Raw genomic sequence first — 26374 nt, forward strand, 5'->3', positions numbered from 1 at the left:
CCCAGCCGAGCTCTTCTCCTGTGGGCTGTGTAGTTTACAGCACTCCAAAGCTTTTTTAAAAACAAAACAAAACAAAACAAAACAAAACAAAACCCATCACATTTTAAATCAGCTTCACCTTCTTCTTCTGAGAGGCCCGCACTGCCCTGTGTCCCGCTCCGGGCCTGGGCAGCTGAGCCCTGCCGCTAGAGGGCCCCGCCCCGGAGATGCTGTGTCAAGCATCTGTAAAAACTGGCCCGTGTAGGTGAGACAAGATTCTGACCCGCTGAAAGAACAGCCCTGTAGACCTCCTGGTCACAATCCAGTCCAGCTGGCAAGGTGTGAAGGGGGAAATGAGATCACACCCATTTTGCAGAAGGAGAATCTGAGACCAAGCCCTTAGGGGATGGGGCGAGTGGCTTACAACTTCATAAATCAGAAGAGTCCGAGGAAAGAAAGAGCGAGAGACAGGAGCTCAGTGGCCCTGGGGCCCAAAGGCCACGCGAAGAATTCCTGGGCACTGGGTCCCTCCCAGGTTTGTTCTCCTGGGAGACCCGAGGACGTCTTGCTCCGGCTCTATTCTTTCTCCCCCACTGACTGGGCAGAGCATCAGGGAGAAGCAGGGGTCGGTGACAGAAGGACCGTGTTCAGGAGAGGTCCCTCAATTCACATAAAGGTGAAGCATGCTTTTATTTATTGTTTTTTAAAATATTTTATTTACTTTTTCACAAGACACAGAGAGAGAGAGGCAGAGACATAGGCAGAGGGAGAAGCCTGCGGGAACCTGCTGCGGGACTCGATCCCAGGACCCCAGGATCACGCCCTGGGCCGAAGGCAGAGGCTCAACCGCTGAGCCCCCCAGGGGCCCCGAGCATGCTTTTATTTTAGGGGAAACCCAGCCTGGTCAGCGTCACATTGGAACTTCTCCATCCCTGTGACAGGTCTTTATTTCTTCCTTCACGTCCCTCCCGAGGGTGACTGCCTTTCACTCACACCTAGTTCACCGCTTCAGGTGATGTCTTTGTTGGCCTAACTCTGGAAGGCTTTTCCGTCCACAGTGTCCTTACACTGACCTCTGCATTCCGACATTTAACCGCGCTGTAATTGGATTCCACTCTGCTCGTTGGCTTCTATCCATCCTTGCGACGTGTACCTTCTATTTGAGCGGGCTGCTCATTTCCAGTTCTATTCGATTGCATTCATTGCTCACAAGCAGGGTACAAGGCACAAGGTTGGCTGGTGGTGGATACACAGATGAATAAAACTCTCGTCTCTCATGATCACTCTTTATGGTCATGAAGTCATGGGTCTTGCCCTTCGGTGCGTACAGAGTGGAAGGAAACGAATAATGGTCTATGCTATGAAGCAGAGAGAAATGAGACGCAGTGATTAAGGAGCAAGGGGCCAAAAGGAGTGCAAGAAGTCCTGATTAGTTTGGCCAGTGACACCAGGGAAAGCTTCACAGAGGAGGTGACATTTGATCTGAGCATTGCAGTGTGTGGGAAGGGTCAGGGGTGGGGGCGCACACAGAAGCAGAGGCGCTCTGCGGGCATAGGCAAGGGACTGTGAACGCACTCAGTGCATCCGGGGAGGTGCCCCAAAAACATCCCACAGATCCACGTCTCTGCTTCTTGTGCTTGCCTCAGTTGGATGTGATCTGTCTTCTTCACTCTTGGCCAAATCCTATCCTTCTCCCGGAGCCCAGCTGCAGCCTCACCTCCCTCACGGAGCCGTCCCTGACTGCTAGCACCTGGCACTCCCCACAGCAAGTAGTTCGGCATTTAAGTATAGAGTCTGTGCTTGTCTTGCATAGGGCAGCTATTGTGCTCATCTGACACTTTGGGGGTCTTGCAGCCCCCAACACTACTAAGGGTGGTCAGAGCTAATAGGTCAGGTTCTATGGACCTATTCGCTGGGACTAACATCTTCCTTCTGGCTACATGCAGCTTATTTCTACTGCCCAGGATGGGATTGCTGATGGGGATTTAGGATTTAGCTGGCTATGGGTGCCCACACATGAGGGAAACAATTCTTCATAGGATCACCTGAATGTTCTGTTCAGGCCTGCGTGATTCCTCCTCAGCGCTGGTGGGAGGGGCAGGGGCATCTAACCAAAGTGCAAAGTCCAGGACACTCTGGACTGAGTCTTAGGAACAAGGGTCAACCCAGTTTCATCATCTACACCATCATGTATCTGCCAAGTTCCCTCTGAAGAATGACCTGCTTCTTTCAAGGTCTCTTGTTTTGTTTTTTTTTTTTTTTGTTTTTTTTTTTTTAATTTTTATTTATTTATGATAGTCACAGAGAGAGAAAGAGAGGCAGAGACACAGGCAGAGGGAGAAGCAGGCTCCATGCACCAGGAGCCCGATGTGGGATTCGATCCCGGGTCTCCAGGATCACGCCCTGAGCCAAAGGCAGGCGCCAAACCGCTGCGCCACCCAGGGATCCCAAGGTCTCTTGTTTTGATGGTTGAGTTGTGCTCAGTTCCCCCCAAAGTGTCAGAAATCTAGATGGTCAATTCCTTTTGGTGAATGGGGTGCTGGGTATTGTCTCTTCTCCTTGCTCAGGCTGCTTGGAATAGGTGTTAGTCTGGTTCTGCAGAGAAATGGAAGCAACAGGGAACATCTCTAACAAGGATGTGGCCTGTGTGCTCACGAAGACCAAGAAGTCCCAAGGTCTGCAGCAGGAGAGCTGATGGCGTAAGTTCTAGTCCAAGTCCTAAGGCAGGAGACCTGATGTTCCAGCTCTAGGGTGGTCAGGCAGAGAGAATGGATCCTCCTGTACGCCGTCTTCTTCTTCTACTCAGGCTCTTGCCGGATTCGGTGAGGTGCGCCCACACTGGAGTGCTGAATCAGTCTGCCAATCCAAACGGTTATCTCATCCTCACAGATTCCCCCCAGAATAATGTTTAACCAAATATCTGGGCACCCCATGAGTGGCCCAGTCAAGTTGAAAAAAACGGCCATAAAAAAGTCTTATGAGGCTCTACTTCAGAGCAGTCTAGTCCCTACAGGAGGAGCATCTCCCCGCACTCCACTTGGAGGCCGCGTCCGCACAGCTGAGAGCCGCGCTTCCAGTGGCTTCCCGGGAGACGCCGTCCTGTAGGGTTGGGCTGGTCCGGCCAGCTGTCCCATGCACAAAGCTTCCTGGGCAGAGGGACATAGAGGCTGAAACGCAGCCCACACTCTACTCGCCAAGCACGTGCGTGGGCAGGGCTGCACCTGCTCGGGGGAAGGGCGCTTTCGTCTAACTGGTCCAAGGCGCTGCGTGGACTGTGGCGGCCGCGCACCAGGGCTCCTTGCAGAGCGGCCCGGGGGGTAAAGCCACGGCCCACTCCAGACGTGCAAGGCACCGATCCTTTCTACATCGGGGGCTGCTGGGCAGGGTCATCTTCTCCAGTCACAAAAAGCCGCATACTGGGGTGTGATGGCCTGAATCTCCAGGTGAGATATGCGCAGGGAAGTCGGGGTCCGGGGCACCCGCTAGTTTGGAGGTTGCTCCGGTTCCGTGGGGAGGAGCCAGGGGCCTAGATCACATTTTCGTAGGTTGAAATCCCAGGAGGTTTGGCGTCCCGAGCGCTGGCTTTCCCCACCTGTGCGGGAGAGGGCGTTGGAGCGGCGAGGTAGGCCGCGCCTGCTGGGGGAGGCCGCGCCGGGGGTTCGGGGTACCGGGGCGCCCGGAGAAGCCTCAGGCCTCCCTGGCGCTGGCGAAGGGCGGGCTGCAGGGCCCCACCGAGCCCTTGTCCCGGCACCAGTCCCCCACTTGAGAGCCCCGGGTAATCAGCTGTGTACCCAGCCAGATGCAGCAGGAAGGACTGGGGCTGTTTGCGGGGATTTGGATCACGGGCTTGGACAACATCCAGGCTCAGGCCTCCCGCGTTCTGAACCCCGATAGCTGCACCTCCCAAATGGCCAGTCGCCTCCACCAGTGACTGGGGTGCCGCCGACAAGCCCGGCCCCTCCAAGGCGTCTCGGTCCTGGGGCTAGACCTGGGGCCTGGGGCTGGCAGGGCCACCACCCGGGGCCCCAGGACTCACCAGTCCCCCCACATTGACGGTGAGAATGCGGTCAGGCTCTCAGTCCTGCCGCCTGAGCTCCCTTTCCGGGGGACGCGAGCGCGGGTGGGACCCCAGCTACAGCCTGGGAGCTCCGGCGGCCGCTGGCCCTGCTGAGGGCCCCGCAGACCTCCCTCCACCCCGCTCCCAAATAAAGTGGATCCAACAGGAAAAAATAAATTTTTTTTGAATCACATGGTGACCAGTTAATCATCGCCACCAACCTCGTCTGGAGGACGCACTTGGAGACGCCAGGACCCAGATGCCGGGACCTCCCGACCCAGGCCTTGCCGCAGTCACCCCTGGTGTGCAACCCCTGTCCTTCAGCTCCCGCGCACTCCTGCAGCCCTCTGCCCCCCGCGCCCCCTTCTCCTTCCCTCTCCCTGCCCCCTTGCGTCTCCCAGGCACCGAGGCAGTGAGGGTCCCTCGGCCTCAGCGCCAGGATCCCGGCTTGTCCTCACGCGCAACGGCCCTGGGCATGGAGCTCTCGGACCCTCCTGCTCCTGCAGCTCACAGACGCCGCAGAATCAGCTCCTCTCATTCCCCATCCGTTGGCAGCCAACTGCCTGGTATTTCCTCCCGCCGTCATTTGTTCTCGCTGCTTCCCCCCTAGACTCCCCGGCTCCTATTTACCTTTCATGAAGATTTTGCTCAGTTTGAGGAGGACCCTCATAGACCAGGACACCCCTCACCAGATCTTACTCGGTCTAACCTTCCTTCTTTGCCTACCCCGGAGCGGGACACTGAGGCACAGGGCATTGTGAGTGTCACTGCTCCGCTGCAAATGGTTGTGTGGGTTGCACACTGCACAAGTCAGCTGGTGGAAGAAACAGTAACTGAAATTCAGCCTGTGTCCTACTAGCCGGTCTGGGCACCTGTGGTGTGGCCTGCATCTGTCCAGAGGGGGGCACCTGTTGTCTATCTTTGTCCTGTGAGCCAGCAGGGCCCTGGGTGCTCTAGAGCCGGAGGTTTCCACGCGGCAGCTCAGAGGCCCAGGGGCTCCCGCATTAGAGGCAGGCTGGGCACCCCAAGCAGGCCAAGTTGGGGACGGCCACGGCCACGGCCCCGGGAGCTGCAGGTGCAAAACACCTGCGGGCTGAGGCCCTCAGCGGTGAGTCCTGAGATGTCCAGAGAAGGGGACCACGGACACCAGCCGGCCGGGCACACGCGGAACCGCGGACTGGCTGCAACGCGCAGGGCAACAGGGACACACAAATCAAAAAGAATTTACCTTGTCAGTCTGCAGTGTGGAGTAAATCCTACTCACTGGCTCCTCCCCGGCAGGGAGCTCCTGTAAAACACCCATCCCCCCCGTCAGTGAGGGGCTCGGCCCCGTCCCTGCTTCTGCCCTGCCCGCTGCCCCCTGCCCACTCCCACCACGTAGCCTCCCCCCTCCCCAACCCCCCACCGGCCTCAGCTCTGGTTCTGTTTGGCTTTGGAGAGGGTCACGGTTGGGTGACGGGCGGGAGGACAGGGTAGCCCTTGGGTGAAACCCTCAGGAGCCAAGAGTTGGGGTTTGCATGGTTCAGACCGAGCTGTGATCCCTGAAGACTTTGGTTGTCGCCAGGCTGCGTGGGCCCTGCCCCCATCATGCAAGCACAGTGCTCGATGGACCAGGCAGTGGGCTCCCCGCCAGCCCTGGAGACTTCAGGGCACAGCCCGGTGGAGGCACAGGGAAGGTGGTGCCTCTAGAAGCCTGGTCCGGGGGTGAGGGAGGGGCAGGCAGGGGCAGGGCAGGTGGGAGGAGGGCGCGTGCCGCAGCCAGACCAGAACACTGAGCTCAAGGGGACCCCTCGTGGGGCGCCTGGAGGGGCTCAGGCGGTTAAGCCTCCACCTTCAGCTCAGGTCATGATCCCGGGATCCCGAGATCGAGTCCCGCATCGGGCTCCCTGCTCAGGGAGGCCTCTCACTCTGCCCCTCCACCTTGCATGTGCTCGCTCTCTCTCTCTCTCAAATAAATAAATGAGATCTCTATTAAAAGGGGCACCTCTCTCAGTTCTGTGTCCTTGGAGGCCGCTGAGCCACCTGTCCCATGTTGGTGGCCACCTAGCAGCCCTCCCCACACACCAGGGGCTCCACTCCTTGTCAGGCCTGTTGCCTCACTCAGAGCAAGGGCCCGTGTGGAAGCCGACACCTCTGCCCCTGGAGGCTCCCATGGGGTGACAATGGCCACGGTCCTGTCCTCACGGCATCATTTCCCTGACATGATGATGCTTGGTTGGACCCTCCAGATCCTTGGCCTGCTGCTCTCTGCTCCCGACTCCCTTTTCGGGGTGGGGGGGAGGTGAGGCCCCACGAGTGGTATCAGCTCACCTTGGAGTGGGGGATCTCGTCATAGATTCTGCCGTCTGCTGGCGGGGCATCTCTTGTAACCATGACGTACGTGTAGATGGTCTTCCTTGAGATGGCATCTGCGTCATGAATAAACATAGAAGCAGAGTGTGTGAGAGGCGGATGGACTTTAGAGATGGCCTGGCCTACTCTAACGTTGTCTCTTTAGGATAAAGACACGAAGCCCTCCAAGTCTATCATTGTCGTGAGAGGATGCTGGGGGTCCTTGGACTGCCCCTCCCTCTTCTAGGGACTGCACGTGGATGGGGGGTGCGGCTCACCCAGGGCTCCGTGGGGACCCTGTCTACCCTGGAAGCAATGTTAGGCTGATGAGGGTCTCCCAAGGCCACCCACGCGGCGGGGGGCAGCCAGGGGCTGCTGCTCCTCCCAGGGTCTCGCGCGGCGTCTCGGCCTGCGGTGCCCCCTGCCTCGCGTGGCTAGTTGTCTTCTCGTGTGACGGTCTTGCTTTCTCAGCTCGGCTGCTTCTCTCCAGTTAAAGGTTGGCTCGGACTCTAGTGCATGCCCCACTGTCACCACCTCCAGGTGCGGCGGCGCGACTCTACAAACACTGTCTGCCCGACTGGCCCACGCCGTCAGTTCACTGATCTCCCTCTGCGGGCCCGGCTCTGCGTGAGGCCGCGGATCCGCAAGGGCCCCGGGGCCCAGCCCCTACTCTTGGGCTCGTAAAGGCACTCATCCCGGCGTGTTCTTCTCCTTGCTCCTGAAGTGGAGCATTTTGGGGCAAAGTTGAAAAGAGACTTCACATGGCCAGCACCTAGGGTCTCCACAGTCCAGGGCACCAACATATCCACGCAGGACGGGCTGAGTCGAGCAGCGCCACTGGGGTCTGACGTTTCAGATTCAGGTCTGTCCCAGGCCCTGCGTCGGCACGCGAGCCAGACCAGGTGCTGCTGTCACCTCATTGGTAGATGGAAAAGGTGGCACTTCTTCCTTCCAAAGAGACCGGGAGGGATTGAAGGCAGATGTCTGTCTGAGGAGCCCTGAACATCACCTACGGCCTGTGTCGGGTCGCGCGACTTCTCCCCATCGCGCAGCCGCGTGATGGCCCGTGACACAAACTCTCCTCCTCGGGGTGCCTCCTTCCGTGCCACGCCCGGGCCGTCAGTTGTAAGTTCAGTGCTGACATCTAGTGAGCGCTTACTGTGTACCAGGCTACAGGCCCAGCACTTTATGTGGGTAATTGCATTTAGCCTACTTAGTAAGGATGGTCACCGCACCTGTTAGTAGGCCTGTTTTACCACTGACAAACCTGGCACTTACGGGGACATCGAACCCACAGCTGGTAAACCTCCAGCCCAGACTGCCTGCAACGCACTAGCTGAGTCTTAACCAACCTGCCGTGAACCCATGTCTCCCCCTTGTTATCTGGGGAAACTGGGGGCCAAGAACTTACCGGAGTTCTTACTGAAGTTCTTCAAGTAGGAACCTGAGGAATCAGACCCAAAGGAGAGTCAGGAGCATGGAAGCAGAGGTAGATCCTCTCTACAGCCAGGCTTGAATTATGATTGGTGGGAAAGGAAGATTTGGGGAGATCTTGGGGGTTAGGAGGAACAGGAGGGCACAATGATCCCCTGGAGGCCTCAGATTAGATTTCCTGAATTGTCAACGCCACAATTACAGAAGGATCCAGAGGGATCCGAGGGATCTAGTGATGACCAAGGAATGCAAAGTGAGCACATGTCCCTCAGTGACTCTCCAACGGTCATAGTCAAAATACGATGGAATTGCAAGTGACCCTGGAGACCCTCTAGTTCAAAGCTCATTTCCCATGTGAGAGCACCGAGCCAGCCAGGTAAAGACACACACCAGGGAGGCACAGCTTCTCAATGGCAGTACTAAACCCAAACCCAAGCTCCGGGCCCACCAGATACCGATGACACCAGGAACAGATTCCCAAGTGCGCTCAGCGTCCCGTCCGCAGTGCTAGGGCTCATCCCCCTGGAGATGGGGAGGTGATGGAGCAGGGACTGCGCAGGTGGATTCCCTGCAACCAAGGACCTCCGTACACCCCCTGGGATAAATGACTGCCACCCCAGGAAGAAGGAAGGTGCACGTCCACATTTTACCTTCCGGAAAAATCCTACCTTGTCCTCTTCTGCACATCAGGAACAAAAGGAATGAAGGCACAACAAAGATAAACAGAGAGAGCATGACCAGCCCGCTCAGCAGCCCGGTGTGGCGAGATCGGGGGCCTGTCGCGGCGTCTGGAAAGGGAAGATACAGGAGACTCGGCTCTCAGGAAACAGGCCGTGGGCTGGGCCACACTCAGGGGCTGTCACCGTGGGCTGTCCGCCCGGGCAGTGCCAAAGCTCCCAGGGAAACTGTACTTTCTGGGATCCCTGGGTGGCTCAGCAGTTTGGCGCCTGCCTTTGGCCCAGGGCGTGACCCCGGGGTTCCGGGATTGAGTCCCACGTCGGGCTATCTGCAGGGAGCCTGCTTCTCCTTCCGCCTGTGTCTCTGCTTCTCTCATTCTATGTCTATCATGAATAAATAAATAAAATCTTAAAAAAAAAAAAGAAACTGTACTTTTTGCTGTTAAAAGTCGGCGTTAGAAATAGAATCAGAGGGCCACGCGGGGGCTGCCTCCGAACACCCCAAATGCACAGCCTATCTCAGAGGGCTCTGGCCCGTCTTCCAGGCCCTGCTGGGAGGAAGTGCCGCCGGGGACCAGGCCTGGCACGAGGGGGGACACTCCCCCGGGAACCAAGGCCGGGCCGCTCCTGTGAGCGGGTCTCAGAGCGCAGGGCAGCCGGACAGAGCTGGTTACCTGCGCAGAGCTGCAGGCCAGAGATGGAGTCAGAGCTGTTGCTCACGGGGTTCCAGGCTGTACACGTGTACGTCAGCCTCTGGCTGTCGGGCGTCTGGAAGATCCGTATTGCGTTACCCTCCTCCCCCAGGGGACTCCAGCTGTATGTTACGTTCTCTTCTTCTTTCTCCACGGAGCACGTCAGTGTGACATTACAGGTGCTGTTGATAGACGTCATTGAACTCTGCGTAATTTTTGGCTTCCCAAGCCGACCTGGGGGGGACGACACGGGTGCCAGGGGTAAGTGGAGCTGGCTTGTGCCAGGAGAGCCAGCTGTTAGACTTCCGGAAATTTTTTTTCAAGAGCGTTGTTAAACACAGCCATCATGAGAAATGAAATTGTAAAAACTTAGAATAAAATAAATCATACCTTAAAAAAGCTAATACATACTCAAAACCTCTCTCTCTCTCTCTCTCTTTGACCAATTTGCTATTATCTACGCTCTACAAGTTATTTTCATCTATCGCATCTGTCTTTTGTAATGATATACTAAGTCCTCCCAATTCTTAAGGGAAGTTTTAAGACTCAGTGGGAGTATGTACACCACGGAAACGGGCAAGTGACGGGGCGCCTGGGTTGCTGAGTCGGTTAAGCATCAGCCTCTTGATTTGGGCTCAGGTCATGATCTCAGGGTCATGAGATCGAGTCCTGAGCGGGGCTCCGCCCTGGGCGTGGAGCCTGTGAGGATCCTCTCCCTCTCCCTCTCCCTCTCCCTCTCCTTCTCCCTCTCCCTCTGTTGTCCCCCCACCCCCCGCCCCCTCCAAGAAATCGGCAAATGCTCAGACTTGGGTTGGGTCGACTGCTCTGTGGATTGTCATTCTAGACTGGAGAGAACAACGGAAGGAAGATTACTAAAGTAGATTAAAGTTAAAAGGGCCTCCTGTCTGTAGCCATAACATTGCGAATAGCACCAAAAAAGACCCCTCCCGTATTTGAAAACCATTATCCAATTCAGCAAAGAGCCTCTCACATGGATGTGCAAGTGAAGCCCTGAAATATCAGTTTGTTGAGTTACATTGTCCCTATTCACTCTCTTAATGAACCCGTCAACCATCACGTTGGCTTCTTCGTCGGTGGTAGTTGCCGTTGGGAGGTGTACACACGTTCAGCAGAGCTCAATGGAAGCATTCTGTGAGTCCAACTCGCTCTGTGGGATGCACGATAACACTGTGGTATATTTTATCACCACTGATAAAATTGTGTGCCGCACACCTTTTGTGTCACACACACCAGCAAGAACCAGTTGAACGTTTATCAGCACACTGCTGCACCAAACAGTCTTTAAAAAAAATTTTTTTTATGTTTTTATGTTTTCTCATGTGTTTTCCATTAAGTTGTTTTGTTTCATTTTGTTCTGAAGTGCCCATGGTGAAAAGTTAGAATCTCTTTAAAAGTTCATTTTAAGGGCTCCTGGGTGGCTCAGTCCGTGAAAGCATCTGCCTTCAGCTCAGGTCATGATCCCGGGGTCCTGGGATCCAGCCCCACGTCGGGCCCCCTGCTCATCGGGGAGTCTGCTTCTCCCTCTGCCTCTGCCTCTCCCCCTGCTCATGCTCTCTCTCTCAAATAAATAAAATTAAAAAAAAAAAGTTCATCAAAAAAATATTTTTACTAAAGTAATCAAAAGGTAAACTGTCCAAGTTGTAGGCTAGAAAGGGTTATGGAAGAACAATTATATTTAGGATGGAGGGAGAGCTATCTGAGGCAGGCAGAAGGAAGGGGAAGATCTTCTCTCTACCAGCAGATAAGAAAAAAGGGCCCATTCAGACTTGGTAAATTTAGTTCAGCCTTGACCAGGCTGCTGTGCTGGGCTTTGTTCCTCCTACCAAAGCCATGTGGGAAGGGTGCAGAAGGAACCAGCATGTGGCTTTCTAGTTCATGGGGTATTTTTAAAGTTGTCCGTGCCTCTGAGGAAGTGGCATACGGTAAGGAAGAAACTGTACATGTTTTCCATTCCAGCCTCACCAGAAACCCTGGTCCTACAAGTCTCGTAGAGGGATCTATTCCAGACCAGAATTAATGAGGACTTGTGAGAAAAAAAATTTTTTTCAAAGAAGTTTGGTGTCACCTTGAGGAGCTCCACAGCAAAATATGAGCCAACGTGTGTGTGCGTGCGTGCATGCGTGCAGGTGTGTGCAGGTGTGTGCACGCACACATTTCTTTAGAAACTTGATTTACTAGAATGTTCAAGTCTCAGCTTGATATTTACTGATTTTTTAGAGAAATTCTTTTTTTGCTGGGCATTGAAGTGGGGGATAGTTCCTATTAATTCCTATTAAGAATAGGATCCCATCTCATTTTCTCAGCAGGAACAGGGATGTTACCTGCATCAGGCTGCTGAGCAGAGAAGGGCGGGGCAGGGCTGAGCGGGGAAGCCACTGGACACCTGGGTCCAACCAGCCTCCGCTGCTCCCAGAACGGGGATGCAAACGGCTTCGCTGAGGTTTGGCTCCAACAGTTATGACACAAGGATAATTGTCTCCTGCTGGGGTTGTTCGTTGTGAAGACTAACTGAGGTATTGGGTTTACAGAACACTCTAACACCCATCCATCCATCCATCCATCCGTCTATCACCTATCTATCCATCTATCATCGATCATCTATCTGGCCACATTAATTATCTACGGGAAAGACAAAAGAAGCCAGCAACAAGGACTGTCCCTGAGAAGGGGGAGTTGCGATGTCTTTTACTCGGTGCATGTATTGCCTAAACATGTGTGATCTTTCTATTTTCTTAAATTAGGTGCTAGGATGACAGAAACATGGAGTTCAACAAATGTCAGTTCCCTTCTCTCTCTCTCTCTCTGTCTTTTTTTTTTTTTTTAAGATTTTATTTATTTATTCATGAGAGACACAGAGAGAGGCAGAGACACAGGCAGAGGGAGAAGCAGGCTCCATGCAGGGAGCCCGACGTGGGACTTGATCCCAAGTCCCCAGGACCATGCCCCGGGCGGAAGGCAGACGCCCAACCACTGAGCCACCCAGGGATCCCCTCCCTTCTCACTATCTTCTCCACTAACTACCCAAAAGGTACAGATTTTGTCATGTGGGAAATCCGGCCTTCTCTGAGACTTCCCCGTGGTCCGCTCTAACTGCAGACGGTATAACACCTCCCAGAAATTGAGTGAGTACAACTGAACATATAAAGAGATGAGAGCAAGGGCGCCTGGGGGGCTGAGTCAGTTAAGCATCTGACTCTTGATTTCCACTCAGGTCATGATCTCGAGGTCCTGGGACTGAGCCCGGCTTGGGGCTCTGGGCTCAGTGGGGACTCTGCTTCTCCCTCTCTCCCTCCCCTTCTACCCCTCCACCCACTCACATACACTCTCTGTCTCTCTCAAATTAGTAATACATCTTTTAAAAAGTGGTTAAATTGTTAAATGCTGTGTTATGTAAAAATAAATAAATGTTGTGTTACGTATATTCTATCACAATAATATATATTTTTTAAGATTTTATTTATTTACTTGAAAGAGAGAATGAGCAAGCAAGAGAGAGCATGAGCGGAGGAAAGGGCACAAGGAGAGGGAGAAGCAGACTTCCCGCTGAGCAGGGAGCCCAACGCAGGGCTCCATCCCAGGACCCCAGGATCATGCAAGACCTGAGCTGAAGGCAGATGCTTAACCAACTAAGCCACCCAGGCGCCCCTCAATAAAAACATTTTTTAAAGAACAAAAAGGAAAATAGATTTACCATGTTTTCATTCTTGGGTATTTATCTTGGAGGAACAAAAACTTATTTTATGCTGAAACTTGTACGTGAATGTGCATAGCAGCTTTATTTATACTAGCCCTGAACTGGAAACAACTAAAATATCCCTTGATCGGTGAGTGGTTAAACAGACCAGTACATCTGTACCGTGGAATACTATCCAGCAATAAAAAGATACGAACTACTGATACTTGCAATAATTGGGATGACTCTCAAATAAATTATGCTGCGTGAAAAAAGCCGATCTCAAAAGCACGCATATTGCTTGAGTGCATGTACGCGGCCTTTGTGAAATAACGTACTGCTGGGTATGAAGGAGGGATTAACGTCTTCTAGGGGTTGAGGAGGACATGGGTGGCGAGGAATGGCTGAGGGCATCTTGCTGCAATGGTTCAGATCAGGATTTTGATTGCAGTAGTGGTTACAGTAGGGCACACATGTTAATAAACTGTACACACTACACTTCTACGCACATAAATGAGCACCCAGACAGCTGATGACCCCTGAATAAGCTCCAGGTACCCCAATGTCAACTTCCAGGTTTTGGTATCGAACTACAGTTATGTAAGATGTTACCGCCGGCGGAGGCTGGGTGAAGTGGACGCAGCACCTCCCGGCATGGCTCTTCACACCTCTCTGTGCATCCACACTTATTTTAAAATAAGGGTTTTTCTAGAGAAACTCTCCATATGCTATCTCACTTGATCCCCACTATGGGAAGTGAATAATATGATTATTCACATTTTATTGAAAAGAAAAACCAGGCCCACGGGAGAACCTGCTGATTGAAGATTACATGGCTAAAAACAAGCAAAATCACCTCCTCCTTGTGGGTATTGATGTATTTATAGAAGTATTTATAAGTAGGAAAGGTTTAGGGAAGCCAATAAAGAAATCAAGGTGTTCTATAGAGAGCAAATTTGCAAAACAAAACAAGCCCTTTATCCTCCCACAACTTACGGAAGACTTGAAGGTTGTAGCGCCTGGTGGTGGTGACCATCCCTTCAAGGATCTTTGTATTTATGTCGGCTTTGTAGATGCCTGAGTCTTCCATCCTCAGATTGCTGATCTCCAGGTTGTAGTTCTGACGTGAGACATTTATTCGGTCGTTGTAATTTTGGTGGGTCACAGTCACTTTGGGTGCTGTTTCTGAGTCTCCCGGTGTTACAAAAGCAACGGACGTTTCAGAGTTCCAAACAATGTTGATGACTTGCTCTGATTCTTGGATATTTAAGGGAAAAGTAACCGACTCCCCCAGAGTCCCAATGACCGTGAGGATGTCTGTGTCACCTCTGGCTGCTTCCAGACCTGGGGACATAAATGAAAACCATAGCCTTTCATGGTTGCACCTTTTAGAGTTTCCTGTCTCCCCAAGCTTGAGCTTCCCTGAAGAGCTGCCCCAGATGCAGCTCATCCAGGTTCTGGAGGGGTGTTTTTGGTTTTGTTTTTGGATTTTTTTGGTATTCTACTCTACACATAATATGTTATGATGGCTAAATTTCTAAAGGATTATCATTCAAAAATGAAGTTTCCAGTGAATTTCAAGGGAACTGTTTCATTAAAACCATTTTATCTAGACTTATAGACTGAAAGGTAAGGGATTAGAGGGAAGAAGACCATAAACCTCCAGGAGGTTGGAGAATTAAATGTGGTTTTTTTCCCAAGATCATATTGTCAAGGGATGGAAGAGCTGGGACAAGAGCCTGGCTGCTGTGGTCTTTGCAAAAAGAAAGCTACATTTATACCTTTATTCTTGGGAGATACAGGCAGAGTGTGTTAGAGGCTCTGGAAAAAAAAAAATATTTCTCAAGTTGGTAATTTGGAGGTCTTTTTTGTTCACTACTCTATCTCCAGCCTCTAGATGAATACATGACATGTAGTGGGTGCTTAGTAAATATTTGTGGAATGGATTAATAAATGGAATTCACTTATGTGTTGCCTGGAAACTCTTAGAACAACTTCTGAAGTAAGCAAAATTCATTTATTCATTCATACATTTTATAAATGAATGCATGGGTTTATTCAAGGTCAGCTCTGTCCCAAATACTATGGCAGGTAATTAGTAATTAAATTTATTTATTTATTTTTTAAGATTTTATTTATTTATGACAGACAGAGAGAGAGAGAGAGAGAGGGGCAAAGACACAGGCAGAGGGAGAGGCAGGGTCCATGCAGGGAGCCCGATGGGGGACTCGAGATCCTGGGTCCCCAGGATCACACCCTGGGTGGAAAGCAGGCACTAAACCGCTGAGCCACTGGGGCTGCCCTAGTAATTAAGTTTATAATAGATATGTTTGCTGAGCGTCTACTCTTTTAAGTGCGATGTAAGGAGCTGGGGGATACAGTATATTGAGATTGTATGTTGTATTGATATAAAGTTGATATATTGATATTTATCAACTGATATATATCAAAATTAATATTTAAAGTCCCTGCTCTCTGGAACTTAACAGTTAAAGGAAGAGATCAATGTTAATTGGATAAGCACAGATGCTCACATACAAAATATATAGTTGACTCTTGAACAACACAGATTTGAACTGCGAGGGTCCACTTATATATGAATTTTTTTCCTATAAATACAGTACAATGCTGTCAATGTATTTTCTCTTCTTTATGATTTTCTTAGTAACATTTTCTTTTCTCTGGTGTACTGTATTGTAAGAATAAGGTACGTAACACAAAAAATATATATAAAATTTGTGTTAATCGACTGCTATCAGTAAGGCTTCTGGTCAACAGCAGGCTATTAGTAAAGTTTTGGGGGAGCCAAAAGCTATATACATGGATTTTCAACTGCATGAGTGGCCAGCATCCTCAACCCCTGCATTGTTCAAGGTCAACTGTTTAGGTATTATGGTGTTTTGAGAGAGAATAGCAAGGAGACTTGATCTCTTCTGGGGAATCCAGAAATACTTTCTAGTAAAAGCTGAAGGATGAATGCTTTTAAAACCCAATGTGGGGGTAGATGACAGGCTTGTTTTTTTTCTCTCCTCTTCTTTCACTTTATGAAGGTAAACTGATTTAAACCTAGTTTGTAAAACGGAAGGCAATATGATCATAAAATGGTCACCCTTGCCTTCCAGCCCAGTAATCCCAGAATGAGCCCACGGACTACTAATACAAATCTCTTTCCTTTCAGGCCAACCAAGATTTTGCTTTAGGAGGACCATCCCAGGTGAGGTGTGATGACTTAGTTGAGGTGGGTGAAGTACAGAAGGAGATGTAATAGGGTCACGGGGGAGGAGGAGACTAAGGGCCCTCATCTACAAACATTTATTAAGTGCTAACTATGTGCCAGATGCTGTGTTTGGGACTCAGGGAAGAATAGGATGTGGTTGCTGTACAGAGGAGTTCACAGTCCAGGGAATAAGACAGATGTGTATGCAAGTCAAAAATATCACAGTCTGAAGAGTGCCAAATGGTAAGAGCAAAAGAAACAAACCATTGTGTGAACAGGAGAGACTAAGGCTTCCTTCAGTGGCAAGAGTCATAGTTTACCAAAATCTAGCTTCTTGAACATTAATTCTCTCCAGGTAACTGTTCCATTGGGCTGATAGGGTCTGACAGAGGGGTACTTGGTGTGTGCCAGCCTGAATCCCTCTCAGACATGGGCAAGCAACCAGTACAGGTGCATAGAGCCTTGAGCCCAAAAGGACCCCGAATTTGTTTTTAATGCTGCTGTGTCACCTTGAAATTCTTAATATTATTTGAATAAGGACTCCCTATATTTTCATTTTGTACTGGCTCCTGCAAATTAGACAGATGCTTCTGGTGCCATATAGTCTTGCGGGGCTTTTTAAAGGTCAGACCCTCACATCTAACTGTCATTCGGCTCTGTTTATTCAAGTCAAATGTGAGAAGAGGATGTAGGTTTTCTCCTCAAGCCCCAGGAAGTGTGTGGGTGGCTTGTGAAAACAGAACTCTCTGGGGTTTATGGCAGTTGTCTTGCCACAAAGAACGTAATATTGTTTTTGACTTAGCCCCCATAGCAAGTCTTTGAGAAACTGATGGTATATTGAAGGGTAATGAGACAGTAGTAATGGCAGGTAGGTCAAACTGGAGAAAGTCTTGCTGCTACTCTTGCTGCTTGTGTTGTCAGTGTCAATCCTGGGCTTGCTGAGAAAAAGCTTAGCGCTCACACATGCACAAGATGCAGTCACCTTTAGACACTCTGACTGTGGTCTGAGACAGGTGGCAGTGCTACCACTACATATGGTTGAAAGACCAGAAGGCTGAAGGTGTAAGTACTAACACTTCTGCTTATAAGCTGGACAAGCTTCACAAAGTCACAAAAGCTTTCTGAGTCTCAATTGCTTCATCCATAGAATGGAAACCATAAAATTTGTTCTGTCTCATTGCAAATCATATAAGTGGAATGTCTTGTAACCATGAAGGCAAAATAAATGTTAGTTGTTTCTGAGGTTGATAATGAGGATAATTCTCATCCTCTTCATTATCATCCTCATAATCACTACATACCATTTAGGGCTTCCTAGGCCACCCCTATGATGGCCCTGGGGGAACCAGGACCATACTGAAGAATGTACAAAGGGCCATTATTAAGGGCTAATTCAAGTAAAGCCCAGAGAGATTGTTTTAAGTACCACTCACTTAATGGACTTAAGACTTTAAGTTTTAAAAAAGAATCTCCATATCAAGCTACCACACTATTTATTTTTCTAGGTGCTGTAAGGACTCAGACATTATATTAGCATTGGAGAGGATCTAAGGGAAACCCAACTTCAGAGAGAACTTGTGGCACAAAAATGTCCTGAATGGGAGAAGATAGTTACAAATCATATACCTGATAAGGAGTTAATATCCAGTATATATAAAGAACTCATGCAACTCAACAGTGAAAAAAATAAATGACCTGACTAAAAAATGGTCAGAGAATCTGAATAGACACTTTTCCAGAGAAGATAAATAGATGGCCACAAGCACATGAAAAGATGTTCAACATCATTAATCATCAGGGAAAAGGAAATCAAAACCACAACAAGATATCATCTTGTACCTGTTAGAAAAGCTATTATCAAAAAGACAAGAAATATCATGTTGGAGAGGAAGTGGAGAAAAGGGAACCCTCATACACTGATGGTGGGAGTGCAAATTGGTGCAGTGACTATGGAAAACAGTATGGAAAATCCTGAAAAAATTAGGAACAGAGCTAACATATGATCCAGCTATTCCACCTGTGGGTACTTAGCTGAAGAATATGAAAACACTAATTCAAAAAGATATATGCACCCTTATGTTCATTGCAGTATTATTTACAATAACTAAGATAGGGAAATAATCTAATTATACATCAATGGATGAATGGATAAGGAGGATCTGATGTACAAACACAGACACACACACACACAATGGAATATAAATAGGAATATATATAATATATCATACACAATGGAATACTACTCAGCTATAAAGAAGAATGAAATCTTGCCATTTGCAACAGATGAACCTCGAGGGTATTATGCTAAATGAAATAAGTCAGAGAAAGGCAAATACCATATAATTTCACTCTTATGCAGAATAAAAAAAACCAAAACAAACAAATGCTACAAAAATAAACTCATAGATACAGAGAACATATTGATGGTTATCAGATGGGGTTGGAGATTGGGCAAAATGGATGAAGGTCAACCATAGGCGATAGACAGTAACTAGACTCTTGGCGGTGATCACTTTGTAGTATATACAGATGTCAAATTATAGTGTTGTGCACCTGAAACTTATATAATGTCATATACCAATTTTACCTGAAAGAGAAAGAGAGAGAGTGAGAGAGAAGAGAAGAGATTCACGGGGGTAGGTGGTAGGGAAGAAGACACATGGAAATTCCCCTGACCAGCCCTGCTAGGTTAGGTCCTCTCACTCATGGGCTCTCCAGAGCTCTGTGTTTTTCCTTCATAGTGCTTGCTATGTTATATAGTAGTCATGAACCCAAATGTCTGTTTCTGGACACTGTGAATTACTTGAGTCCAGGGGCCTATACCTTCAAATCCCCAGACCCAGGATGGTGCAGAGACACAGACCACTAATGCTTGTCATGGAACAAAAGATAAGGGCAGTCAGTGGAAGGCATAGGTTTGGAATCAGAAGAGGGTCATGCCTTGTCTGAGGTGGAAGGGGGAAAGGAGATGATGAGTGAAAGGACAGGGTATCTTGAGGTGCTGTTGGGGATGAAGAGAGAAGAAAGGCTGCTTGGTGAGCCAAGGGAACACTGGTTTGAGCCACGTGGCCTGTGTTCAAGTTCAATCCTTGACATTTACTGAAGCCCTTATCTTACTTTACTACAAGATGGGATGTAATAATACTCACCCCATAGAATTGTTTGAGGGCACCTAGAGGTGCTTAATACATAGTGGACATTTTGGAGTAGAGAGGATAAAATAGAAGATAGTCATGCTTGATGGCCTGCAACTCTCCAGTAGTATAGGAGGTGAGGCTATCTGCTAAGAGTGAAGAGGGGAGGTTGGGACTAGGTAGGAAGTGTAAAGATTAGGAGCACAGGTGTTGAATCCAGGTATATTTGAACCTAGCTGTGCTATTTTGAGAAAACTATTGAAATTCTTTGATCCTCAGGTTGTTCACCTCTAAAATGTGAATATTTACTAAATGCAGTTATGAAGATGTGCATTTAGCACAACTCCTGGCACATATAAATGGTAGTTGCCATTATTATTTTGATGAATGTACAAATTTGAGGAAATGATACTCTAAGGAACATCCTAGAGAGTCAACAAGACATTGATTCGTGGGATGAAGTGTTGAGGAGCAGCCTTGGGAGGCCAGTGAAGAAGAGGTGAAGAAGAGGTGACCCACATGCACAACATCTATCTCCCAGTGAGTGTGATTTCCTTACTTCCATATACCAGACCACAGAAGGGAGGGGTGAGAAGGACATACTAGAGGAGAAGAAAGGCAAGAAAAGGCTGGACTCCTGGGGTGTGAGCTTGGACGTTCACTTAGTGAAGAAGAGCCAGACTGCATGAGCTTGAGGTCTTAGGAAAGTTAAATTCTCTGGGCTGTTTTATCAGTTTAAAAATGAAGCTCATAGTGAGTGGCACTTACCTCATGGAAGTGTCATGAGAGTTAGATGAGTTAATATTTGTAAATTCCTTAGAATGATGCTTGGCATCTACTAGGCACCCCTACATGTGTACTATATAAAACAAAGCCCCGTGGTTACAGAGATGAAAATAATACCCCAGTCAACTCTGAAGGGAAAAAAGAGAGTCAAAACACTAGGTCTGGAGCAGAGAGCTCCTACTGAGAGCAGAGATGAAGAAGAGTGTTGTTGCCAACAGCCACCTGAACACCTTTGCCCCTGGGCTTCTTTAGGATCCTTCAAGCAATCATTTCTTGTACGTTTGGGGCATTAGTTAACCATCCCCTCCTCTCCTCCCACCCACTGTCTCCTAGATCAATAATAGGGGGAGAACCTCCCTGAATACGGCAAGCCCAGAAGGGAAGCTGGGGGTGGCTGCACCCTGCCCCCTCAGGAGAGAGTGGGTTGTAGCACGTTACATTGAGTTAAGGGCAGTAGAGGGCAAAAAGGAAGCAAAGGTTTGAGCAGCCAGCTTTGTGTCAATCTCCATGAGGGTGGTAAGTCCTTTGGTTATGGGGTTTTAAGAAAAGGAACCTACCACCCCCACACAACAGTATACTATTGCCTATTGGATTTTTTTTTTTTTTACTTTCTTTTTTTTTCCCCAAAGATTTATTTATTTACTTTGATTGGGGAGGGGCAGGGGGAGAGAGAATCTGAACAGACTCCCCATTGAGTGCAGAGTGCAATGCAGGGCTCCATCCTAGGACCCCAAGATTGGGATCTGAGCCAAAATCAAGAGTTGGCCATTTAACTGACTCAGCCACCCAGGTGCCCCAGCTTTCTATCATCTCTTTGGAGATCTGAGTTGACTTGAACCCATTTCTTCAAAACAAACACACACACACAAATTCTCAAAACCAAGATGGGATCCTGGCCAATCATTGTTCTATCACTACTTCCCTCTATTGGTATATAATAAAAAGTTGAGTGTAATGAAGAAAACATGGGTACATAGCACCACCAACACCAGCCCCAACCAGTTGCTCATACCTCTTTCTTTTCCAGCTTCCACACAGGTGAACCTAGTAAACCCAAACTCAGGTTCATTCCTCTCTAAGGTTCAAGACAAGAAAGATTTGACTCAGGAAACACTTGAATAGCCTACAAATTGGATCTCACCAGGACTCTTCCAGCCCTGAAATCCTGTGTCTAATTTCCAGGGTGAAGGTCAGGACCTACTTATCCATAGACAGATAACCAGGTGGGTTCACTCACCTCTTGGACTTCTAAATATTGACTTCTGGAATGCTTCTACTGTGCTATACATTCAACAGGATTTCAAAACCTTATTGATATTGGAACTTTGTTTATTTTGAAGAAGATAATTCAAGTCACCTCACATCATATTGAAATGACTGGTACTTGAACCATGTTTGGATACAGTCTGCTTTGGTGGCCTGCTTAAATTTCTATTATTGGTGAAGACCTGTCCACCAGCCCCATTCTCTGCCTGAATATTCCTGTCTTTATGGGAATAAATCACCACTTTCCACTGAAAAATCCCAAAATGAGATCATGATCAATAGCAAAGTCAGTATTTTATTCCATGTCAGCATCAAAGGCATCAGAGGCAAAGGCAGCCTTGTTCAGTGGTTAAGCCTAAGGACATTGGAGTTCAAATCCTATTTCCTCCACTTTTTGGCTAAATGGCCTCTAGTTTTCTGTGTTTCCTTCTCTAAAACTGGGGTATTGATAGTGCTCATCTCAAACAATATTGTAAGGATTAAGGTAAATAATAAATGTGACTACTTAGAGTAATGCCTGACATGCAGTGATTGTTCCATAAATGGTTAATTATTCCTATTATTGGTGGGGGATGGGTAAGAGGAACCAGGTGAAGATTGAAGAAACTGTAGCAAAAAAGTGTAGAGAAAAGGAAGAATTAAAGAGTATAAGAAAGAATATAGAGCAGACAATGGGCATGGAACAAAAGTGGTGGACTCTTCCGTCTTCCACCCTAGAGGGTGAGTGGCTAGCTCCTTGCAGAAGCAGTCAGAATCATGGTCACAAGTTATGATGAGAAAGTGGAATTTGGAGCATGTGACTGTGAGCCTTGGCTCTTTGAGAAAACTTTTCCAATGTTGAAGAGTCATGAGTTTGCATATTCAGACTTCTCTCATTTCAGTGATTTCAGAGGAATTCTATTGGATATGTCATTTGCAAGTATCTTCTCCCATTTAGTAGGTAGTCTTTTAGTTTTATGGACTGTTTCCTTCACTGTGCTGAAGCCTTTTGTTGTGATGTAGTCCCAATAGTTTATTGTTGTTGCCTAGGGAGACATATCTAAAAAATGTTGCTAGGGCCAATGTTATAGACAAATTATTGCCTGTGCTCTCTTCTAGGATTTTTGTTGTTTTTTAAAAAATATTTTATTTATTTATTCATGAGAGACACAGAAGAGGCAGAGACATAGGCAGAGGGAGAAGCAGGCTCCCTGCGTGGAGCCTGATGTGGGACTCAATCCCAGGACCCCGGGATCATGACCTGAGCCAAAGGTAGACATTCAACCACTGAGCCACTCAGGGGCCCAGATTTTTATGTTTTCATGTATCACATTTAGGTCTTTAATCTATTTTGAGTTTATTTTTGTGTATGGTGTAAGAAAGTGGTCCAGTTTCATTCTTTTGCATGTAGCTGTCCAGTTTTCCCAACACCATTTGTTGAGGAAATTGTCCCTTTTCCATTGCATATTCTTGCCTCCTTTGTTGAAGATTAATTAACCATATAATCATGTGTTTATTTGTGGGCTCTGTATCCTGTGCCACTGATCTATGTGTCTATTTTTGTGCCAGTATCATACTGTTTTGATTACTACAGCTTTGTAATATATCTTGAAATCTGGGATTGTGATACTTCCAGTTTTATTTTTCTTTTTCAAGATTGCTTTGTCTATTTGGGGTCTTTTGTGGTTCCATGCAAATCTTAGGATTGTTTGTACTAGTTCTGTGAAAAATGCTGTTGGTATTTTAACAGGGATCACATTAAATCTGCGTGTACTAGCACTTTAAAGAGCATCAAGAAATTGAAAACTTAATGAGAGGAGGCCAGGAAGAGTGGAGCAGAAAGATCTCTAGCCTTGGGATTAGGGGAACCAATGTCCCTTTCCAGCCTTACAAATATCAGCTTGTGAAACTTCAGGGGAATCATTTAACTTGAATCTTAGCTTATACTTTTTCTGTGTGTAATGGGATTAATAATATCTATTTTTGCTTACCTCAATGGTTTTAGAGTGAATCATGTAAGAATATAAGCACAAACATTGCAGAATGCTTTGCAAATTTGCAGAATGCTCTTCTCTGGAAGACTGGGGACATCCTTAGATTTCCACTTAGCTTCTATCCAACTCTCTTCCCTATCTACTTGCATTTTCTGTCTGCCGTGTCAGGGTGGTTAGTACAGGATCCCAAAAGTTGCCCTGCCTAGTCATGCAATCTCCATGAAGTTCAAATTAAAGGAGCCACAGTTTAAATGACCAAGGGAGCCAGAGAGACCAAGGTGTAGTGATTCTACCTTTTCAGGAAATCCCAACCCACTAGATTCTCTGTGTTCTAACACATACCAGGAATTTGCTAGTGTGTTTTTTTCAGAGGGGGTAGGAGAGGCTATAAGTAGATTCAGAAACATCAAGCATAAGGGCTCAGTTGTTAAGCGTCTGCCTTTGGCTCAGTCATGATCCTGCGGTCCTGGGACTGAGCCCCACGTTGGGGCTCCTTGCTCAGTGGGGAGCCTGCTTCTCCCCTCCCCGCGCCTCTCTCTCTCTAGCTCTCTCTCTCTCACACACAAATGAATAAAATCTCAAAAAAATAAATGCCAATCATAGTTTTTATACGCAGAAGGTAACTGGATTTAATGAGAGACTGCAAAGACAAAACACTCCCAGAGCTGTGTTTATGTAATAGTTTTCTTTATAATAACAACCACCAATATTCAAGTGTCCTTATAATTTATCTCTAAGCTGTAAGTAAGAAACAAAGTTTCAAGTTCTCCATTTCTTTTTTGAGGCCTAACTTTTTCGTCAAATGGAAATAACAATCTCTTCCTCATTTATTTTGGAGAGTTTTTGGAGGATAGAAGCAGAGTTAATAACTCTGAATGTGCTTTGAAAATAAAGGGGGCTTATAGAGATGAAGTTCTTACAATGGTAATTATAAATATATAATTACTCTAACCTGATAGAGTAATGAAATATAATTTGGAAGGACATATCTCTGTCAAAAATTATACACCAGAATCTAAAGCCAAAAAGAAACGCTTTTAAGTTATTCAGGGTTTTAGATAATATATTCTTTTGTTGGGCTTTCTGAGTACGCCTACCAAGTGCTGCCTCTCCTGAGCAGAAGGGTTTGTTTTCAAACCTTTGAAGACTGGGCACAGATAAAATTCAGAAACACAGATTCTAAAGCCAAAAGACAGGTTTGGATCCTAAGTCTCTCCCCAGTCAATTAGATACTTTTTCAGACCCAGGGGGTACCTGTTAAAGTAGATGGATGGAGGGGGCATTTCAATGTCTTCCTTAAGGGCAATTTCTAAAACTTAATAGAAAACCAGGAGGGCATCAACAAGGGTCAGAACTCACAGGTTTGCAGGCAAAGGAGCAAGATCCACAGGCCGCGCTGAGCCATGTTCCTCTAGGCTGTAATCTTTGTGACAAGAAGGCGTTCCTCCAACAAAAAGCCAGTCGCGAGTAAGTTTCCTTGCACAGTATATAAGAAAGGAAGTATGAGCTAGCCAACTGGGGGAACACTGGCTTCTGCTTATGGTGATAATTTTTTCCTATTATATAATACAAGATGCCTGGCATTAATTAATTATTTATTCAGCAAATATTTATGGAATGCTTACTGGGTGTCAGGCACTCTTCTGGAAACTGGCAACATAAAGAGCAAAAAAGCGACTGATCCCTCTCCTTTCATGGAGCTCATGTTCTTGTTGGGGAGATCAACAACCACATAGGCAGTTCCCATATAGTATGATAAGTCTTATGATAGAGAAAATACAGGGAACTGGGAGAGCAGCTGAGGTCTCTAACTTGGGCAAGGAGAGTGTGGGGAAGGCTTTTCAAAGGAACTGGCAGTCCTCCTGAGGTGGACTTGAAGAGCAAGTTAGCATTACTAGGTGAAAGGTGGTAGGGGGAGAGGGAATTGGAAGAATGTGTTGACACAACAGGAGCCTAATAAATGGTAGCAACTCATATTATGTAATTATAGTTATAGAATTATATTGCATGTAATTCTACTATACGTAATTGTATTATATAATTATATTGATTATATAAATTATATTTTATGTATATGTGTTTACTGTATAATATAATGAATATAATTATATTATGATTAAACTACATGTAATACAGGACTGTTCTCTAGTAGAGGCCTCCCAGTCCCTGTTAGAAGAATATCAGGGGCCTTGTATGCGTGTGGAGTATCAGGGAGAGGTGATGGGAATAAATATTTGGGTCCATGAGCTAGGCAGTTTAAATATGAACCCAGCTGTTTTGGGGAGTACTTGGGGGAAGCTGAGGACATGGCCCCTGAGACCTAAATTGGCTGTAAGACTATGTAAAGACTTTCTCACTGAAAGGTGTCTTTGGCCAACTCCTGGGCCTCCAGAGTCATTCATTAAACTGCTCATATTCATTCCTACTCATCATTCTCCTTATATAAATTGAGTAGTTGAATACCTTTATCTACAAAAAGGTAGGATATGGTAAAATAAGCAGCTGTTTGGGACCAAAGGAACATTGAAAATAAAAATGCAATTTCTCAATTTATTCATTTCACAAGATTGAACCATATTCCTTTCATATTTTTGCAGGATGTCTTCCTGAAATATGTAATTGCTATGGGTGCAAATCTATCATCTATTCATTGTACAGAGAAGGAAGAAAGAAGAAAGAGTTGAAGTTGCCTTTGGATGAACTTTGTATTGTCTTTCTCCCTTTCTCCTTCTCTGTAGAAATGTTCAGTCCTCCCTTGCCATTTACAAATCTTGCTTGGTCACATGTCTATGTCTTTAGAAATTCTACATTAGTATCTTATTCAAGAATGTCTCCTGTTGAGCCTGGACCAGTGTCGTATCTCTTATCTTTCAGCCTTAGATTACCAAACAATACTAGTATATTTTTATCAAGAAGATCCTAACTTTGGGGACTTCTTCTCTTGATATGATGCAGAAAGATACAAAAGTCCTCCCATTCCATAATGACAACAACAAAGACAAAATAAAAATCATACTTTTCTATGGGACACACGATCAATGGTGTGTGCAAACAACCTTTGATGGACTGAATTCCAGTGGAAAATGTGCTCTTTGTAGTTGAGCACAGAGCCCAAATAGCTCAAGACTTGGGAC

At 47.2% G+C, this 26374-nt stretch overlaps 1 protein-coding gene across 2 annotated transcripts; it reads right to left on the minus strand.

Annotated features, from left to right (window-relative positions):
* Positions 1-666: 666 nt before the first annotated feature.
* Positions 667-24747, minus strand: CD84 (CD84 molecule). Of its 2 annotated transcripts, none has more exons than XM_077887065.1 (8): positions 24600-24747; positions 13861-14208; positions 9153-9404; positions 8470-8589; positions 7779-7811; positions 6347-6444; positions 5265-5324; positions 667-1337 (listed from the first exon to the last, which is right to left on the minus strand). In XM_077887065.1, the coding sequence occupies exons 1-8, from the start codon at positions 24643-24645 to the stop codon at positions 1281-1283; spliced, it is 1014 nt and encodes a 337-aa protein (XP_077743191.1). In that variant the 5' UTR covers positions 24646-24747; the 3' UTR covers positions 667-1280. The 2 variants fall into 2 exon arrangements, with proteins under 2 accessions (XP_077743191.1, XP_077743190.1); XM_077887064.1 differs by lacking the exon at positions 667-1337 and adding an exon at positions 2428-3571.
* Between the last annotated feature and the right edge of the window lie 1627 nt (positions 24748-26374).

This window comes from Canis aureus, chromosome 38 (genome assembly GCF_053574225.1).
Source record: "Canis aureus isolate CA01 chromosome 38, VMU_Caureus_v.1.0, whole genome shotgun sequence".
Taxonomy (NCBI): domain Eukaryota; kingdom Metazoa; phylum Chordata; class Mammalia; order Carnivora; family Canidae; genus Canis; species Canis aureus.

What these genes read in the sequence shown, in the direction of transcription:
- CD84 (XM_077887064.1), bottom strand. Translation starts at nt 24,645, where the DNA reads ATGGCTCAGCGCGGCCTGTGGATCTTGCTCCTTTGCCTGCAAACCT. An exon ending in GATGTGCAGAAGAGGACAAG is followed by an intron (nt 7,812 to 8,469) that starts GTAGGATTTTTC and finishes CTGATTCCTCAG; the next exon opens with GTTCCTACTTGAAGAACTTC. An exon ending in ACGAGATCCCCCACTCCAAG is followed by an intron (nt 5,325 to 6,346) that starts GTGAGCTGATAC and finishes GGTGTTTTACAG; the next exon opens with GAGCTCCCTGCCGGGGAGGA.